This window comes from Lingula anatina, chromosome 7 (assembly GCF_051362555.1).
Source record: "Lingula anatina isolate TDL-2025a chromosome 7, LinAna3.0, whole genome shotgun sequence".
Taxonomy (NCBI): domain Eukaryota; kingdom Metazoa; phylum Brachiopoda; class Lingulata; order Lingulida; family Lingulidae; genus Lingula; species Lingula anatina.
Window position 1 is genome coordinate 15413571 of NC_141773.1, and position 21270 is coordinate 15434840.

At 33.9% G+C, this 21270-nt stretch overlaps 2 protein-coding genes across 5 annotated transcripts; one reads left to right on the forward strand and one right to left on the reverse strand.

The window, feature by feature from the left end:
• Positions 1-2333: 2333 nt before the first annotated feature.
• LOC106161986 (protein sel-1 homolog 3) lies at positions 2334-21149 on the reverse strand. The gene is made up of 23 exons (XM_087017425.1): positions 20449-21149; positions 19044-19677; positions 18599-18716; positions 18218-18345; positions 17722-17837; positions 17210-17277; positions 12853-12991; positions 12248-12392; positions 11700-11881; positions 11155-11289; positions 10666-10783; positions 10362-10423; positions 10039-10158; positions 9545-9682; positions 8930-8992; positions 8319-8492; positions 6833-6957; positions 6158-6241; positions 5710-5891; positions 4964-5067; positions 4586-4713; positions 4055-4138; positions 2334-3646 (listed from the first exon to the last, which is right to left on the reverse strand). The coding sequence occupies exons 1-23, from the start codon at positions 20527-20529 to the stop codon at positions 3622-3624; spliced, it is 3153 nt and encodes a 1050-aa protein (XP_086873551.1). The 5' UTR covers positions 20530-21149; the 3' UTR covers positions 2334-3621.
• On the forward strand, positions 14061-16592 carry LOC106166477 (sarcoplasmic calcium-binding protein). Of its 4 annotated transcripts, none has more exons than XM_013545052.3 (2): positions 14061-14141; positions 15721-16592. In XM_013545052.3, the coding sequence occupies exon 2, from the start codon at positions 15737-15739 to the stop codon at positions 16361-16363; it is 627 nt and encodes a 208-aa protein (XP_013400506.3). In that variant the 5' UTR covers positions 14061-14141; positions 15721-15736; the 3' UTR covers positions 16364-16592. The 4 variants fall into 4 exon arrangements, with proteins under 4 accessions (XP_013400506.3, XP_023930006.2, XP_023930004.2 ...); XM_024074238.2 differs by lacking the exon at positions 14061-14141 and adding an exon at positions 14269-14420; XM_024074236.2 differs by lacking the exon at positions 14061-14141 and adding an exon at positions 14274-14648.
• Positions 21150-21270: the final 121 nt, after the last annotated feature.

Below are 21270 nucleotides of genomic sequence, written 5' to 3' on the forward strand. Positions count from 1 at the left end.
TTTTTGATACAGCGTAACTTTGGAGATAAAAGGGAACCAAAATTTGCAAAGTTCAGTTCATGATGAAAAGTAGGTCAAAGGTCAATTTCAAGGTCACAGTAAGATTGCCAGTATATGACTTCCTATTCAAGTTCAATAGTAACTATGGACCTATCTCTGCCAGTTTTGGAGATAAAAGGGAACCAAAATTTGCAAAGTTCAATTCATGGTGTAAAGTAGGTCAAAGGTCAATTTCAAGGTCACAGTAAGATTGCCAGTATATGACTTCCTATTCAACTTCAATAGTAACTATGGACCTATCTCTGCCAGGTTTGGAGTTAAAAGAGAAAGAAATTAGCAGAGTTCAGTTCATGGTGAAAAGTAGGTCAAAGGTCAATTTTAAGGTCACATTTAGATTGCCAGTATATGACTTCCTATTCAACTTCAATAGTAACTATGGACCTATCTCTGCCAGTTTTGGAGATAAAAGGGAAGCAAAATTTGCAAAGTTCAATTCATGGTGTAAAGTAGGTCAAAGGTCAATTTCAAGGCCACAGTAAGATTGCCAGTATATGACTTCCTATTCAACTTCAATAGTAACTATGGACCTATCTCTGCCAGGTTTGGAGTTAAAAGAGAAAGAAATTAGCAGAGTTCAGTTCATGGTGAAAAGTAGGTCAAAGGTCAATTTTAAGGTCACATTTAGATTGCCAGTATATGACTTCCTATTCAACTTCAATAGTAACTATGGACCTATCTCTGCTAGTTTTGGAGATAAAAGGGAAGCAAAATTTCCAAAGTTCAGTTCATGGTGAAAAGTAGGTCAAAGGTCAATTTCAAGGTCACAGTAAGATTGCCAGTATATGACTTTCTATTCAACTTCAATAGTAACTATGGACCTATCTCTGCCAGTTTTGGAGATAAAAGGAAGGCAAAATTTGCAAAGTTCAGTTCATGGTGAAAAGTAGGTCAAAGGTCAATTTCAAGGTCACAGTAAGATTTCCAGTACATGACTTCCTATTCAACTTCAATAGTAACTATAGTCCTATCTCTGCCAGTTTTGGAGATATAAGGGACTAAATGTTATAATTTCGGAGTTACCTTAATGTGCCATAAATTTCCTACAGAATAAATTAATTAAAATAAAGAAAAGGTCATTTTGGTCAAAATTCTTGAAATGGGAGGTGCTCTGAAGTTCCAGAAGTTCAAATTTGATGAAATAATGTCATTTTTGACCACAAGTTGTCTGCTTTGCCAAGCCTTATGTTTTATTTTTCTGGAGTTCAAAATTTATTATCCATTACCGTACTGCACATTTTGCTTTCACCACCAATATGTACTTTTTGATACAGCGTAACTCGAAAACCGTATGGAATACAAAAAAACCGAGACCACCTCCAGTGTTGGGCTTTACATGCTCTACAAAATGCAAAAAAGAATGGGTCTCTAGCATTAACGGTTCCCGAATTAGAGACAGTTTTCAGTTTCGGTATCTTATGGCCGCTACACCTGTGAAAATGCACCGATTGACCCCAAATTCACACAGATGAAAGATGACCTGAAGGGTAACATTTTCCAATAATATTATTGGTTAAGTCTGTGTGGTGTCTGAATAACAGCGCAAATAAATTTTTTTTCGAAAAAAAATTCATTTTTTTGAAAATTTTTGCCCGTTTGACCTTGAAATAAAGGTCAAAGGTCAAATCCAAGGGCATATTTGAAATCTACACATATGACTATTGGAAAGCCGTCTATAGAAATTTTTCCCATAATTCCTTCCGTAGGGTAGATAATTAGCATTTAATTTTGCCATTTTTGGACAAGGGTGCATTGCAATGAGTGCCACACCTAGACCCCAATACCGACAAAGCCCAAATTTTACGTGGAACGAGTTGAGATTATAGGTGACCTAAATCCAAGAGATGGGTACGGGGGCCCTTACCGTCTAGGAGGAGAAGCGGTAACGGTAACATGGCGGCGGAGCCGCAGGAGCCGGCGGAACGGACCGGACGGGACTAAAACCATGTGTACCGCCAGCGCTAACGCTGGTGGTACAATTATGGACAGGTCCACGAGTAGTATTTCAGCTCATCTTCGTGTAACAACAGTTAATAGTTTTGAAAGTCTTGGAGAGACGTTCTATCACATCAAGACATCCAAAAGCATTCATTTTGCCAGTTTCATTGAATGAGGAGAGGATTGCATGGAGATAAACTCTTTTTTGAAGTACGGTAATAATGTTATCTCAATTTGATAGCTATGTCTACAATAATCAGTAATATAACCAATCAATTTCAGGAATTTGTCCTGATAAGCAATAACTAAATGCCACCAAATACAGTACAAAGTATGCCAAGGAACAATTTTTTAAAATTAAATTTATTTCCTGACATTTTGTGTAAATATGTGTACAAAGTTTTATATTCAACAACTAAAAATTTGATCTTTAAAAGCAAAAATGTTTCACTTCACAGATATTTTTAATATCTTTAAAATGCATAAGTGGGGCTATTCTTTCTTTGAACATCAGAAATAAGTGACAAAATTAGTGAAATGGATTTCAACAAACAAACAATTTTACTGATCATGACATGCAAACCCCTGATGAGCTAAATGCTACTTCCAAGCTTTGTTTTTACCTCAACCACTTTAAATTTATTTTTAAACAAACAAAAGGTTAACATATTGTAAAGAAAATAAAATTACTAACAAATACAATTGACATATGAACACAGAAAAATTAAATACTTATTGCATAAAAGAGGCCTTTGTTTATTTAATCACTTGGTAATTTAATGCAAGATAGTAATATAAATTACCCTACTCAAAGCATAATTTTTTCTCTGCAGCTCTCCAAAAGGTTAAAAAAATAAATAAATAAATAAATAATAAAATAAAAAAAAAGGGAGTATATGAAAAATACAAAATAACATCATCAACTGGAAAAGATTTAAGTTTAACTTGAAAATTCCAAACAAATTTTTTGATCAATATTGTTTAAACAATACATAAATTTTAAATAAATAATTGATTCAAATCGTGTGATTTAATAACAACATTCATTCATTATCCTAGCTGAATACAGACTATAAAGGCCAGTGTCTTATTGTTACAGTAACAAATATTTCCTGGTTGAAGATACTTTTTAAATTATTCATTCATTTTAAATCACAACATTTTCCCCTGGGATCCAAGGATGGATAGAAAACTGATTCTATTTCAATAAATCACCAAATGAAGTAGTTTAAAGGGATGACAACCATTCATATGATGTCCATATTTCATAATAAAGACAATGTGCACAACTCAAAGAAACATAATTAAATTCTACTTTACCACCAAAACAGCAGTTAACGTAATTATTCTGGAATTTGTGCTTGCCATCTCTTCGAGTGACCTCCACAGATGGCTACACTCTGTATTAATCTCCAAACTTTTTAGAAAAAAGGGACTCACTTTGAATGTTAGAACAGATTCATTAACCATTGGTAAGTGTGGGAAAATTGTCCTCTACCCCAGGAAATCCATTTTTGGCCAAAATGAACAGTTGTTATCCCTTTAAAAAGCAACAAAGCAGACAAGGGAGACATAGGTAACAGTGGACTGTAGACTTGGGTGAGACACGTCACACCAAAACAGCTTTTAGAATCCCAAGAAGGACAGTACTCTGAAATATTCAAGGAAATTCTGTCGAAATGATCGTTACAAGATATTCTCATTGACAATTAAAAAGCATTTGAAAGCAAGGAGAAATCTAATGTTGCACAAACAGCACAATATACTTAGTCTATTAATAATTTAAGAATTAAATTTAATTGTTAAATGTGTTAAAATATGTTCAAATATGTCAGTTTGCTAAGGTAACATGACAGTGCTACATGTACTCTAATTTATGTAGACAGAACTTGCCACACAATATTACTGTGTTCTATAAACAATATTTAGGTGTTTGATTTGTGCAGATCTCTTATTTGCCGTGCTTTTAAGAATGAAATAATATAATAATATGCAAATTTGCATACAAATTCACAGAGTTGGCGACCTTGACTTAACAAGGCCAAGGACACAGTATTACCTTTCAGCAGTGTTCTGTAATGTGACCTTGACAAGGGCAAGCTGACAGGGAATGTATGCCTCTGCACTGTCATATTCTGCACATCTACAATAAGAAACATTATTAATGTCATTTATGTTTCCTTTGTGAATATATTAATTCCAGTATTGTTATAATTTCACATACTTCACATCTTAAGAAAACTATTTTTAACCTTAACTTCTCCTGCATACTATAATGAAAAACAGATGTGGCTATGTGGTTAAAAGACTTGTGGATGTAGAGAAAATATGCTAGAAAGGGAAAAGGCTGTGAAAAGTCCATGAAATTAAATCAATAAATAAATTACACCTTGTTTTAAATTTAATTTAATCCTTTGCAATATGTTTTTTTTTTTGCACAATTAAGATTAAATTTTTTGTTCCTAGCAGTATCTTTTTTGGCATTGGTCCTATGCACATATACATGCAAAGACACATAACAAAGAAAATTAAAGAAGTATTGTGAAAAAAATCGCATTCACTGCCATATGTTGTTGCAATGCACAGTTACCTTGAATACAGCTCGGACTGTAGAGCCAGCTTGTCTTGCTGTATAGATGGCGGTACCTGTAGTTCTCCCCAGACTTGCTGTGGTACCTCCACTCCCTCTGCCACCACTGCTGCTAGGTTAAATAAACCCTGGAAGTATACAGATATATAACTATTATAGACATACACTGTTTCCAGTTTTATTTAAAACCTTATCAACCCCTTACATTATCTTGTCATTTAAAAATGTTTTACAGATATAAGAAGATGCATTTTTTTCTTTTCTTACTGTAATCACATTATGAAGATTCCCCCAGAACCCATAGAATAACAAAAAGAGGAATAACAAAATTAATTCTTCCATGTGGCTAAAGAATAACAAATTGAAATTAATCCATACATGTGGATCTCTGGCTGCAGCCTTGCCATACATCAGAGCTGCAGCAGTGGTGTTCCTGGCCTCTTTAATTCCATACCAGAAATAGTCGCCCATCTTGTTAAATGCTGAAATAAAACCAAAAACGAATTAGAGAATCATAACCTATACAATTAATGCTCAATCTTGACTCTGAAATTGACAGATACCGTTACAGTATTTTTTTAAGTCAATGACATAATATCTTTTAAAAAAATTAGAACATTTCTATTGCATGGTAGCAGCAAAATTGAAAAGCAAGCTTCTCTATAATTCTTTTCTTATGCAGATAAAGCACCACAAATGCCACCCAGAAATAGAATTTTTGTGATTACAAAAATTATGTATCTTAAAGTTTGATAATTTTTGCCCATTGAAAAGACTGTGTCATTACCATGATACTGTACTTATATACTACCAATAGATGACAGCCAAAACTTTTTTGGTGCATTATATATTAGGTTACCTAAGATAAGTAAATTAGTTGAATAATCCTTAGGTGTCCTTCATGTCATTCATTACAAAATGCCTGGATCTTAAAACATCCTAAAAATCTGACAAGCTTGTTAAGAGACACTCACATACACATATTTAAAAACACAAATGTCATGCAAGTGCACACACATACATGCACACACACACACACATGTAATGCACATTCATTCACACACACACACACACACACACACACACACACACACACACACACACACACACATGCACATACTTACCCACTGGGTCTACCGCATTCACGGGCCTCTGTGTGGACAGGTTATAGTGTTTCCAGATACACTCCTCAGCTATGTATTTTTTCACATATTCTGGGTGGTCTTCTGCCAGCCAGGCAAAGTTGAAGTTTGCTGCCTCAATCCCAGTGTAAGCTGCCAGCAGGTAGTACAGCAATGCTATGTGTCTGGAGTGAAATATAGATATGATATGGTATTGACTATGGACAGTGTTTAAATCTGAGAGAGAGAGAGAGAGAGAAAGTGCAAACAAAAGTGCTTAGATGAAATGAAAGACAGAATAAATATGAAGTAATATAATCACTGACAGATGAACATCTGGGTTTTAAATAAGTAACATTTCATCTTTAGAAGTTAAACAAGAAAGCAAACAATCTCAACATCCCTATTTATTACTATCACTAGGAGATGGAGTTTAACACTGCCCATTTACCTGTCTTCATCCTTGTATGCTCTGAGAGCTCTTCTGAGCAATCTCCCAACAGCATTGCTTTTTTCTCCAAGAAATTGGGCCCAGCTGCAATAAAAAGAAAATAAAATAATCAGTCCTATACCGATTAAGATGTGCTATGCTAAGTTTTACCTTTCTTTAACCTTCTTCAGAATACAGTAGAAAGGAGAAATAGTATGTTAGATTTTCATAATATAAATAATAAACAAACAAACAAATGAATTTCCACACAGTCTAAAAGCAAATTTTATCTGCCACATGTATCTGTCCCTACTTCCCCTGGCTACTTACATAGCAGCTTGATATGGGTTTCTATATAACCATGGGAACACCTTGTGATCTAGGTACTTACATAGCAGCTTGATATGGGTTCCTATATAAACATGGGAACACCTTGTGATCTAGGTACTTACATAGCAGCCTGATATGGGTTTCTATATAACCATGGGAACACCTTGTGATCTAGGTACTTACATAGCAGCCTGATATGGGTTTCTATATAACCATGGGAACACCTTGTGATCTAGGTACTTACATAGCAGCCTGATATGGGTTTCTATATAACCATGGGAACACCTTGTGATCTAGGTACTTACATAGCAGCCTGATATGAGTGTCTATCTAAACATGGGAACACCTTGTGATCTAGGTACTTACATAGCAGCCTGATATGGGTTCCTGTCCAGTCCTGGAAAGCCCTTATGATAGAAGGTGGCCACCATCACCCCAGAGTCCAGGTGTCCCTGGTCAGCTGCCCACTCATAGTACTGGTAGGCTGTATACTGGAAAATAGAATGTCTCATTACAGTATCCTCTAAAGTATCACTGGCTGAGCTTTTTCAGAACACTTTTTTTTTTTGGTGTAGTTGAATCTGATAATATCTTACTAGCTACAAAGAGAGAATTACTTACCGCCTGCCTGTTACTTATTGCATTTATGTTCTGAAGAATCAATATTTCTATCTAAAATGTTGAAGGTGAGGTCAATTGGTCAAGTGCAGAAACCTTTATCACTGCCATTTAATTTTTTTTCAAATTGTCAAAAACACATATTTTCAATTTTAATTACAAATTAAATGATGATCACACATATATTCAATCACAACATGATTTGAATTAAGATCATCTTTAAAGAGATACAATCAGATATTTCATTAGTTTTACCTTTCTCACAATTGTAAGTAGTGACAGATCAATAAATAGCATTGGAACTGAATACTCTCATGCATATTGTTGAACAGTTTGTGATATTACTATAATTACTTATTATTGGACATGGATTTCACAAATTGTCCAATATACTAAATACAAGTTAGATATTCATTAAAAATTAATTATAAACCATAATTTACAAACTTCAGCTTGTCATTCTGGGACACAAGTTAATATGATCTTCTAATATTCCTAGGATACCCATAGAATTACTAAAACCTTATCCAAAAAATTGTGCCATAATTTTCTGAAATCAACTCCAAACACATTTCCCCAATACTAATAACCACACTTTAAAAAAGTCGAAAGAAGCCCATGCAATACACCGAACTTTCACCAAAATCAACTCTCCCATCACCTAGACCCGTTTCAACCATTAACAGCTACATAATATGTGTACCTTTAATTAAATACATAACTCCTGAAACCAAAAAAGATGTAAATCTATTTACCAAAATGTAAATTCACATAAAAGTTTTCCATATATTACCATTTTTATAATATTGATCCAATTCCAATTGCCTCCCAGTGCTTATCGATTATAATAATAATATGTGAACATATCATGATCATATAAAATTACCTTTAATGTTTTCTTTACCTTTAAACAAAGATCTGTAAATGTGGACTACCACTTCAACAATCATATATGGTTTAATTATGCTAATATTACCTTTTATCAATAATTCCGCATATGGAGAGATTCAATTTAGTTCAATTTAGCATTCAACTTAATTCAAAAAGTAATCAAAACTATAACATGAACAATGTCATTCATGAATATTATGATTACAACAATAGTCTAACCTTTTAATAAATAAACGCTTAAAAAAGCACACACATAAATAAATAAATGCAAATAAATTAATTAAAAAACAAACTTACAAACAAACAAATAAATAAATAAATAAACAGCATCTAATATGAATACCTTATCTGCCCCTTTCCCTGGGAACTGTCCTGTGTGGTGGAGGTAGCCCAGGTTGTGACCCGCACTCACTGAGCCCAAGCTATACGCCTTCTCAAAGCACCTGGCTGACTCATTTAGGTTGTCCTCAAAGTTCAGGTAATACCAGCCCAGGGCATTCCATGCATCTCCATGGTTCTTAAGAATAGATAATAATAATAATAATAATAATAATAATAATAATAATAATAATAATAATAATAATAATAATAATAATATTTGAGTCTAAAATCCAAATTTGTTCCATAGACTTTCCAATAAAACATGCAAAAAATAATAAAAAAAAGGCTAGTAAAATTGATTAAAACAGGGAAATAAATTAAAACAAACGATGTGAAAACTAAAATGTTACTTGATCCCCCCATTTAAAAAGTCATTATTTATTCATAAAAACTCTATTCATATTTTAAAATCATGTAGAATGTAATAAATATAACCCAGTATCAAGGAGCATATCACGTATTACTAAATATTCCACATGACAGAGACTAAGAAAGATAGGCAAAATAAATCAATCAATAAAATATATAAAACCTACTCAGCCACCATCAAAAATAGACTTAGGATGTGCTCACCATTTCAGCAGATTTGTTGAGATTTTGAAGGGCTTGTGAAATATTCTTCTTAATTCCTAGGCCCTGAAAAAGTGATACCATGATTACAACACTTTTAGCATAATACCTTCATCTGGAATACACTCGGCTATATAAAGACTGTAAATAAATAAGGAAACTTTGTCAATGGATCTGAACACATAACATGCAAACTGTGTGTGTGTTGTGTTGTATGTGTGTGCATGTGGGAATATCTTCTTTGCCTGCTTTTATGTGAACTTGCACATGTGTGTGCACATAGTCAAATCTATATACTTCATGATCATAATATAATCCTTAAACAATATCTAATAAGATCTGAATACACCCGAACCACCTATTTAATACAGTACACCAGTCATACATTGATACAATAATTACTCAGTAAATTTGAGATAAATAAATAAATATCCACAAAGCAATGTTTCATTTCTTATATTTAGCAACACTTAATTATTCTGACTTAAATATTTTGAAAAGTAAGTTGGCTCTGTGTAGGAAAGAACATTTCAGAGGTATAACTATAAATGAAAAATCTTCTGCGAGAAATTAGAATATGTGAGGTGTTTGAAATTTCTATGTAATTACCATACACACCTTTAACTGCAGAAGCCCATAATCAAAAAGGGCAATGGGGTCTCCCGCCTTCGCTGCCATGCGGTAGTACATGACTGCTTCCGTCAAGTTTCTGGTCACACCGTGTGAACCCCAGTACCGCAGCAGACCCAAGCGGCGCTGGAAGTAAGGAGCAAAAAAGAGACAGTGTAATTGAAGCTGAAGTGTAACATGATATCTTCCTGCTGTTAATTTGTATGTAAAACAGCAGAATATGTATAAGTTAGCATGTACAATTTAATCTAATTGAGAATGTCTCAACTCCATCTACCATAGAAAATGGTGAGGTATAATCTGTAATGTTTCTGGCATGAATAAACACACAGTACAGCAAACCTATGCATTAACTTGTAATTCATACATTGGGCTCAAGTAACTTTTTAAAACTTTTAATTCAAAGGTTTAAACTTAGCAAACAGCTCCAGAATATATAAAGCACAAATGATGATTAGCGATGCTAGAAATTTCATACTTACCATAGCCCAGAGATCGCCTTGAGAAGCTTGATATTTGAGCCAGAGAAAAATGTCCCCGTCCTCCTCTGTTGTCTCGCTCACTTCAAAATCATCATTCAGCCGAATGGGTTCTGTGTACACCTAGAAAATAAACATATATTTCATGGCATATTATGTACAGGTCTCCAGTTAGCCAGATAAGTTATGTGTGCATGTGAATTGATGTATGTTTCACATGTTTATTACATAATTATACTATGACCAATTTGTCTTTGCAACTGGCATTGCCTTATTTCAAAGTTATTCAAAGTTACTCAACTCAGTGTTTAAAAAAGTTTGCTTACATCCTCATGTGAATAGGATTCCTTGTCATCTTTGGTGATATCAGATATATGCTTGTAATATGCTGTAAATGACAATTATGTACATTAATATTCATATCATATCATATCACACATACACCTGAATTCATTGCAACTTATCCAATGCTTATATGGGGGCACTAATTATAACTGAGTAATGAAATTGTCAGAACTACTTGAAGGATCTGATATGATTCTTATTGTATGTTATATTGTAGTATACTTTGTAGGCTAGCAACACGTCGTATGGTATGTGGGTTAGACCATTCGTGTAGTTTATACTTACTGTAGGCTAACTCTAGGTCATATGGTACATGGGTTAGACCATTCATGTGCTTATTTCCCATTGCTAAGAGACAAAGACGATGACCAGCTAACACACCTTGCCCAAGATGATACAGAGCCTGCAATTAAATTCAGAATGCCTCATGTACCACAAAAAAAGTTTTAAAAAATGCTGTCCTATAAGATTCAATGCTATTAACTAATTAGCCAAAGTTATTAAAATTTGACTGACTGTGAAAAAATTGAGCAAAGCCTCATATACATTTTACTGTTGATTTTTATAATACCTTTTGACATCTTAGTTTCAAATTAACTGCCAGTTCTTCAAGCAGTTCTTAAATCCTTGGCCTCCATTTCCCTCATATATAAAACCCCTGTTCTCTCCCATCCCCATCCCCACACCAACAAGGTTATTCAGTTTGTGCTTCCAGATAACATGATAACTCATTTGTAATTCACTTGCATGTGACACATAAGCTAAAACACTTGCCTCATATTTGCTAGCATTAACTCCAACTCCATATGTGTAGATGGCAGATAAGGTAAAGCTGGCAGCGTGGTTTCCATAGCAACTGGCTTGCTCCAGGAGGGTCACTGCATGTGGGGCATTGGAGAAACTCAACTCCTGTGCAAGGAAGAAACAGTTATTTAAGAACACTGAATAATAAAAGGCTACACATATTATGATTATATTTTTGTTTCTGTATGCTACAGTCATGCTGAAATTTTTTTTAAACAGACAGACATGCATACCAGCAGTTATAAAAAATTTGCCAGACTGAAAGTCTTTTTGTCAGACTGCCTATTAATTCAGAATGGCATCTCTTCTTGCTTCTTTATAGTATTCACTCACTCTAACTGTAAATAAGCTGACATTTAGAAAATGAATGTAGACAAAGTTTAAAGAAATTAAAATATCCCTCCAGGTGCAACACAACAACATTTTACCAATAATTCAAACAGGAGCTGATACTGAAGGAAATTTCTATTTAAAATGTTCTTTAAAAATCTATGACAGTCCTTTATACACTGTACCAGTATACTGAGTGCCTCTTCATACAAGACAAGACCAACATATTGTCTCGATTTGCGACCTGTCAGGATCATACTGGTTAGTAGCGCCCTCTCATGGTTGGAGAGGAGACCAGGTTGGCTGTACTGACTGCAGGTAGGAATGGTGTAGGGTTTGGTGACCAGGGGCACTGCAGGGCAACTTCCTGGAATTGTTATAAGGAATTTATGAAGAGAGTAGCTCTCTCACCTTGTCAAATATCTGATGTTATCACAGCAATCTGTCCATCTGTCTGTCAATTATTAATCAGTCTTTCTGATTTGGTTTACGTCCCTCTCTCTATTGGTCTATACCTAACATTTCCTAGGAATCCTTACAAAATACCACATCTAACATGATTTACTAATGATTCATTTAAGTCCTAAATTGGCCCTTGTCACCTTCACGCACCTTTCTGATTTAGTGTAGGGCCATACAAAATACCATATAATATTATGTATCAAAATCCAATCAATAAATCTGATAATTAATCAAATCCTTAATCAATGAAATGTAGGGTTTTAATATGTACTTTTCTTGTCAATGTGCCTCAGTTTGGTCATGTAGGCCAGGAGTAGGAGGAAATATCTGCTGTTGTGACCTTCACACCTGGCTTTATGGTTGTCTATCTCCCATCCAAGCTGGAAGGCAGGGTCAGTGTCTGGGAGATAGGGAATCTGGGAAGAAAGATAGTGTACACTCTAAATATAACTTGTAGAATCAAATTAAAAAAAAAAGAAAAATGCCAATTGCCAATAAAGTTAACACAGTTAACTGTTATATTTTATGAAGAAAAAATGGCAAACTAGGCTATTGTGATAATGTTGAACAAGATCCTACAGTTTGTATGTAATGCATACAAAAATGGGAAAGTGTCTAATTTTTAAAAGAAATTTGACAAGTAAGCATCTAAATATGAATGCCATTTTCACTTACTGACTCTTACATTTTCATAAAAATATTTAAACTTACTTTTGAAAAAATGGTGAAAATTCATCCTTTTCAAGAAACAATTAGTTTTCAACAGACAAATTTTCTAAAGATATTCAATGCAATAAGTCATGATTCTAAATTCATGAGGTATCTTGAAATAAATAAAATAAAATGCTCTCTGTTATCAGACGGTATTCCACTCACCTTACTAGATGGCACTGCTGTCCTCCTGTACCAGGTCACATGACCAAGAATTCCTTTGAAGCTGGGAATGGCGTCTGTTCCTCCAAAGTCAAAGGTGCCAGCTGTGTCACTGTATCTGAATTTCTGCTCTGGGGTATACCTTCATAAAATATATTAAAAATATAAACACTTAAAAACACCATCATTCAAAGATTGCAAGGACATACATATGTCATTAAATATAACATCTTTATTTTTGAAGCACAGAATCTGCTGATTGTCTAAAATCAAGACCCTTTTCACAGTGAGTGGTACATTTAGGCTTCGTTCACATGGAAAGTCTATTTTCTAAAAATCTATTTTCCATTCGCGGTATCTTATGATCATGGTCTGTGCCCTGAATATCCCGCGGCGTAATTACTGGCAGCGCGAGTCAGTTACTTAAAGTAACTTATAGTAACTGGCTCGCGCTGCCAGTAATTACGCCGCGGGATATTCAGGGCACAGACCGTGATCATAAGACATACCGCGAATAGAAAATAGAATTTAGAAAATAGACATTGCATGTGAATGAAGCTTAAGAGATCAACAACTAAATAGTCTGGTTATTACCAATGAGAGTCAACTTAATGGAGTTTCCATGCTTGACATGCCATGTTAACTGGCTACATATTATAAGGTTCAAAACTGTAATATTTGCTACAACTTTTAGAAATGTTATTTATCATTGTATAATCCCTCTTTCACTGACAATTATCATTAAGTAAATAAGTTCATTTAATGCCTAGATTTAAAACTAATAATAATCTATATAAAATATGTATATAGTCTTTAAAAAGAAACATAGTAGTTCACTGAGAGCACTAAAATGTAGAGAACGTTTCAAAAAAAAAAATCTCCATCTTCATTAAATTTGATATCAAGTGGATATTGATACAGATTGAGAACAACAAAATTATGTTCAATCAGCACTCCTTTTAAAGTACCACATCTCACAATTCTACTATACATGTATTCCACAATATATCAATAAAATTACATATATACCACATAATACATATAATTCACTGGGCAAAGAAAATAAACATGCCCATTATTATAATTGTGTTCCGATGTATACACACTTTATAATACTGCAGTATGTACTAAGGTTGTTTTGATGGAACTTCAACCATGCATGCCATATTGCATGTTCAGCCACTGTCTATATATACATCTACAGTATAATATACATTTAGTCATCTCACAATGCAAACCCCACATATAGGGCTTGAAGTAAACACAGCTGGGACTGTCAAAGTGGGCAAACGGTAATTATTTCTTAAATTTGAACAAATTTAGTTAATATTATTCCATAAGTAGCAATTAATGCTTTGTTAGTGATAATAAAATTTCAAAAGATTTTAAAAGTAATAAGGCTTTGCTTTTGAAAGCACATTTCTCTGATAATGTGAAAGTCTGAACTTTCTAAGACATGACTATAAGCCAAGGCACAGTACATGCAATGCATGAGTCAATGTACAAGGAACACCTCACTTAGGGCCTGAAGTCAACTCAGGATGATCACAATGGACATATTTAAATAGCTGGTGGGTATCTGGGTCATGGAAATAGAAGAAAACACTACAAGAGAGTGTTACAAATATAGCAGCTGAAACTTGAGATAACTGGGTGGAACATGGTAATCAGTCGCATCTGTTTTCAAGGCTGATTTTTTAAGTTGTAAAGGCAGTTCACATTTAACTTGGCTGTGAGAGGGCAGTGAAGTTTTTATGATGTTCCAGGGTATATGTACCTACCTACTAGAGGAGAATCCAGTAAGTATAGATGTTATCTACAGAAAGCTGCCTTATCATACTCATGTGCCGTGTTTATGGTTTATATTCAGGGATATGAGACTGCCATTTAGTGAAAAAATAAGGTTGGGGCTCTATAGTTATAGGGAGTCACCTTGACCAATGATATCTTTGGCTCCCAAAGTTGGAAATCTTCCAATTCTCAAGATAATCTCATCCCTGTATATTTGAACATCATAATATTCTCAAAGTATTGAACAAAGGTGAGCACAATTTTTAAGTTCTTCAGAAATGAAAACTGTAAGTCCTTATAGCTTTTTTGCCAAACTAAGAATTATATCTGATTCAATTAAAGGGATAATAACTCTTCCTATGAGATCTATATTTCACAATAAAAACATTGTGAACAAAAAACAAAAAAACCAAACTGTTAAGAAAAAAACCAGGGTCTAACTTTGAATGTAAAAATGAATTCATTGACCATTGGTAAGTATGGGAAAATTGTTGTTTACTCCAGGAAAATTCATTTTTTGCCAAAACGAAGAGTTATTATCCCTTTAAAATTAAAGAAACTATCAAATGTTATTTAATAAATTATGGGAACAATCACTCTGGGCTCACAATGGTATATTTTAATTTTTATCAATTGTTGAAAAATTTGATTAAAGGGATAATAACTCTTCGTATGATATCTTTATTTTACAATAAAAACATTGTGAACAACTCATAGAAATATAATATATTCTGTTGTACCACAAAAACAGCAGTTATAGCTATTATTCTGATATCAGAGCTTGTCTTCAGATCACGTGACCTCCATTGATGGCTGTACTCTATTATAATCTCTTAAGAGATTTTAACAAAAAACCAAACTTTTTAGAAAAAAAACAGGGACTAACTTTGAATGTAAAAATGGATTCATTAACCATTGGTAAGTATGGGAAAATTGTTGTTTACTCCAGGAAAATTCATTTTTTGGCCAAAACGAAGAGTAATTATCCCTTTAAAGGAAAATAGTTTTAACATCTCTAAATAAGCTGAACAAGCACAGGTAGGGCATGCCCAGGTGATAACTGTATTTTCTGAATTATAGGTGGGGCTGAGAGAAAATGGAGTACCTGAGACGACTCTCAAATCTGACACTGCAGTATCTCCCCACTTTTCTTTATAACACAGAAAATATGTCCACCTCCTCAGAGGAGCCCTCACAATTCTGGTACAAAAAGATGAAAACCTTTTATCGAAGAGCAGACAAACACAGTCATGGATACATCACTTATGAAGAGTACATCAAAATGGCGGATTACTTTGAAAAGACAGGACAGCTCAGTCCCGTCAAAGCACAACACCTGCGACGTGCTCTCGCACACACATGGCAGCACTGCTGGTGCCACGGAACCACGTGCGACCAAGTTACGGAGGAGGAATTCATATCCAACATGGCAGAATTTGTGAAGGGTGATAGGAGAGAAATAGTAACACTGGCCATGCCTTACATATATGAAGCTATTGATCTGAATAAAAATGGTGAGATTTCTGTGGACGAGTACAGGACATTTTTGTCAGGCCATGGTATTGACACAACCCATGCTGATGCTGCATTTGCTGCCATGGATACAAACAATGATAATGTGATCAGTAAAGAAGAGTTCCTTCATGCAGCAGAGGAGTTTTTTCTTTCAAATGAGGAAGGAGGAGTCAACAGTCATTGTTTCTGGGGGGCTCTTATAGATTAAACTAATGCTTTTACCATCAGTGATGGACTCAAAGTGTAAGGTACAATGTATTTACCTCAATACCTTACTGAAAAAATGACACTTATGACTTATTATTAAAGTCTTTCTCTTATAATACTTAAATACTTTTTTTAAGCCAATTAATTTTTTATTAAATCAAAAATTAACTTATATGATTCTCAATTATTTTTTTAACATCTCCTTTGTGCTAAAATAAACATCAGCTATCACATAACATTTAGCTTTTGTTACTGCCAAACATTTCACAACTAAAGATATTGTACAAAACCAAAATATGCACATATGCATAGCTAATTAACATATTGGTTAAGTCACTGGAAGTCACTTTAAAAACAAACCCTGTGATTTGTACCTTTATAGATTACTCCAAGATTAGTACCCTCTACCAGGACCAAAAAAGTTCTTTTTTGCTAGACAATTCACAGATAATGTATGTTTTTGCACATTTCTGGACTGTCCAGCAAAAAGTTTTGCACAGAACTGAAGTCATCACCTGTTTGGCATCTGGTAGAGAGGAGTTTACCAGCATTTTTATATCTAAATTACCCACCACTTTAAGTGTTTTGGATTACTAAATCCAATGAATGTTTTGAATGTTTTTCAAACCTTGCCCAGACTCACCATAGTGATAAAAAGATAAGGAATACCTTTGAAGTTCTTGAAACTCAACAATCTTATCATTTTTATCAGCACCCTGTTATGTTAAACACTGTAGCATTACATTTTAAGAGCATTTTGACAAAATTTTTAATGTGGTTAAAGATTCTCAATGGTGCATGTGATTTCATAAATTAACTGGCAAGCCAAACTGAATTATTAACTCACGTGTACTCAGTAAAGAAAACTTTCTCCCAGGTCCCTATGTTACTCCTACAGGTGGCTGTCAGATTCCACTGAAAACCAAAGAAATAAATGTTATCAAAAGTCGCTTGATATATTCTAATTACCAACATAAAATGCTTCAGTAAATGGATATATATTCTAATGAAAAATTCAGAATGTGTTTAATTTTCATTCTGCACGTAATATCTAGATTTAAATGCCAAACATAGAAGTAACTTTGAAGACATGTTGTACATATCACAGTTCACATTACTGCCTGTGACAATAAACAGAATCCTGAATCACAACTAAAAATCACATCACAATCAATTTACATTTTAACAAAGGTCTTCCAATTTTTTTTTTAATTTCAAATTCAATACAGAAAAGATAAATGGTTTTCTTGAGAGGTGGCTATGTTCAATAAACAACTGTCAGCATTATTTTAAAAGTATATCATAACTGCTACAAATGCTTCCAATGAATTTCCATTTCAATACAAATTCATTACTCACATAGTACTGGTCAAAAACCAACACCAGGCGGCACCACTTGTTCTTTGGTATCGTGAGTGGGGTAACCAAGGCAACAGACTGATTATTTTTCTTGTGAACTTGAACATGGATCTTTCCTGAAATTTATGACAAAGTTTACCCTCAACAACCTGCCAAACAATTTGAAATGTATTTACTTTAAACACGCCCATTTGACACATTATGAACAATAATGACATTGTAAGTTAACTTAGGTCAATTACTGCTTGACATCCATAAATGTTATCAGTCTTAAATTCTGGCAATATTCCATCGTCTGACCTGTCATCATTTACAGAGTAATATCTAAAGTGAGTTCAGATAAACTTATAGTTTATATCTGAAAAATTAACAAAAATGACAATATTATGACCTAAACTGAATTTTTCCTTTAAGTTTACTAGTAAGATAAAAATAAATGGACCATTTTCCTGTTAAAGAAAATGATCAGTGACATTAATATCTACAGCATACTTACCCTCTTCCTGGATCAAAATGATAGGAGTAAGAAACTGCCCATCCCATGTCCTTTGTTGTACTAGGCTGCCAAACTTTGAGGTGCTGCAATTGTACTGCATCACATACAGGTAAATGACTGCAGTAAACCTAAAAAATCAACAAGTTTTAAGTTTTAAAAGCTGTAAAATAAAAAGTTTTTTTCTTTCAAGGTTATCTTTATGTTGGATATAAAAGTATGAATATGTAACAAATAAAACTTATTTTGTTCCCTAAGCACACATGAATCCCACCCCCACCCTTCAGTATAATTATAATTATCAGCAATTTTGACATTTATCCATTTTACAATCCTAGCCAAAAAAGGCAACTGATTCAGAAAAAAAATTATAAAAACACTTGCCTGGGAGATGAGAATTGTTCTTGTCTAAGCTCTTTATTTTTAAACGGTGTGAAGGTCCTGGAAACCCCATGAGCAGATGCTCTCATCAGTACTGGATAGGTTAAAATTTGGATCACATCTGAAATACAAAAATATATTAATTTACTGCCTTTGTGCAAACTATTTAAGAAACTCGAGATCACTTTCAATTATAAAGTCATTAAATATCATAGCAAATATTCAAATTTTGATCAATTAAATCAAGTTTTCTAAAATGAAACAAAATGAAATGTTATGAAAACTTTCTAAAATACCATATCAAATATTCTGATACAGTATTTAATTCAGTCTATTAATCCTCCATAATTCCTGAAGCACGGTTTGACTAAGGTGCTAAATTTTTTTATCAAATGTTATTTAAGAGAATTATGGGGAAAAACACTCATTCTTTTTTCCAATCACATACCTTCTTCTTCTTGAACACATAATGGCTGAGATTTTGAGATTTCATCCTGAAGTACTTTCTTCCAACTATGGCACAATTTTCTTGAGACATTCTTAGTCTGCTCATTTTCTTCAGTCAGCATGGACATTGGAAGTAATATTTTTATTTGGTATGAAGTTCTAGTTGAGGCCATATTCCAAGCTCCTTGATGGTTTTCACTAAGACTGTATAATTCCCGTGAAATTATCCATGCTCTAACAACAGCTGGCACTGTGAGAGAAGTCAATCCCAAAGTGTTGCTGGACTGTGCAGCACCAGAATTTGAAGTAGTCTTCTGCTGGCTAGACAGTAGCATTTTTAGTTCTCTCAAAGATTTTTCATTTACTTTTAAGTTGGTTTTAAGGGACTGAACGATATGTTCCAGTGGTAAACACAGCCATGTTTTGTCGAATAACATCAGCTTTTGTCCTGTATTTGTAATAATTGCACTGAGTTCAACTCCAGCCACACTTGGCTCTTTGCAGCCATATGTAACTGTTACATTGGTGTTTGGTAAGTTATTCATTGGAATCAAAGGAGGTAAGTCTTGGAAGTCTATGCTGTAAGTGTTTACTGCTCTGATCTGCTGTACAGGTACATCTGTGGAGGAAATGTCCTGAAAAATAATAATTACTTTTTAAATTACGTTAATGCTTGGCCTTCTAATATTAATATTACTCTATAAGCAAATCATCTTAAACTCGCAATAAAGACTGCAGACTATTTGCAAGTCATTGGAGAACTCATTAATATTCAGTACCAAGCATTCCACATAGCATAAAAGAGACCATTTTGGTTGACAAAGTATTTCTAAAGCTGCAAATGTTTGCCACATACATACATCTCTCCATCCCAAACATATCCTAGCTAAAAAAAAACCCACATACAGTGTATATATATACACATATCAATTTGTGGTATTATTAAGGATTTATTTTGCCTCCAGTGAGAACGTTTTGTTCACAGTAAATATGCCAGCAACAGTGGGTCTGTATATTCATGTAACTATAACATTCAATGATTGCTGGTATTTATTATTTAACAAACCACTGTTTGCAGCCCTCACTACTGCACTGAATTTACTGGGGGTGGGGGTTGTTTTCAAAATGTGGACTCACTGAAGTAAAAATAATAATAAATAACGTAAATACAACTTACTTTACAAACAGTAAAATACATATGCAATTCTGATAGCTTATTTTGTAAACTAAAAGCTACCATCAACTTGCTAATAGCCATAAACCCTGCATGCATGACTGCATCGCAGCTAATCAAGAAGACGCAAGTCTGCAAAATTAATTTTCAAGGGTCTCACAAAACGCCAATTCGGCAGAGAAAACACACGAGTGATGTCAAAATCCGTGGATTATAAAGTAATCATAATTACCTGTGCTACTGAAACCCTTATAAACAGCAGTAAGGAAAAAATAATACGCTGCATCGTGAGAGACCACTCGTCTTCCTCCATGTTTGATCGTCTGCATACAACCACGCGTGCAATGTTGATTATTTGTAAATTATTTAGTATCTCTTGTGAGTAATATAGAAAACTCGCCCGTGAAAAATTGAGGAAGACACATTTATAAGCACGTCCAAAATATTAAACAAATAACTCCCTCTACAATTCTATTTAACAATGAAATCCCTTGGGCAAGATAAAAAAGTTATGGCACGCGTTAGCACTTACTTGCCAACTCATTTCAAGGCGAGACGGGGAGCGTGACTTTATCTTCACAACCAAAACATTTTGTAATAAATTGCGGTATCGCGAGGATTATTGCATTTGTTTCACCAGTTTATTTAACGCCAACGTTTTCTGTTTGACGATCGATATTTCCCATTTGAAATTAAAATCAGCGCTTTAATAAGGCAATTTATAATTCAGCTGTTTTTAATCAAGTAATTAAAATACATTTTAACAGAAAACGGTAACAGTACGTGATTTCATAAGTTATGTTATTTGCACAAAAATTCAATCTACAGATTATTATGAAACAAACAACTTCAGGGCATTAAAAAAAAACACTGACATTGCATCAAAGACAAATTAGACCAACATTGTGACAGATGAGATCTGATGAGCGCTGTTGAATTTTGGCAAGATACAAGCACAATCATAAAGATACCGAAGTGAAAAGCAACGTAACGTAAATTTTCTACTCCACGCGAAGTTCACAATTATTTTGAGGTTTCTAAAATCCCTTTTCAC

Coding starts and splice junctions, on each gene's coding strand:
- LOC106161986 (XM_087017425.1), bottom strand. CDS start 20,529: ATGGAGGAAGACGAGTGGTCTCTCACGATGCAGCGTATTATTTTTTCC. Junction 19,678..20,448: donor TAAGGGTTTCAGTAGCACAG/GTAATTATGATT, acceptor ATTATTTTTCAG/GACATTTCCTCCACAGATGT. Junction 6,242..6,832: donor AACCCATATCAGGCTGCTAT/GTAAGTACCTAG, acceptor TTTTTATTGCAG/CTGGGCCCAATTTCTTGGAG.
- LOC106166477 (XM_013545052.3), top strand. CDS start 15,737: ATGGAGTACCTGAGACGACTCTCAAATCTGACACTGCAGTATCTCCCC.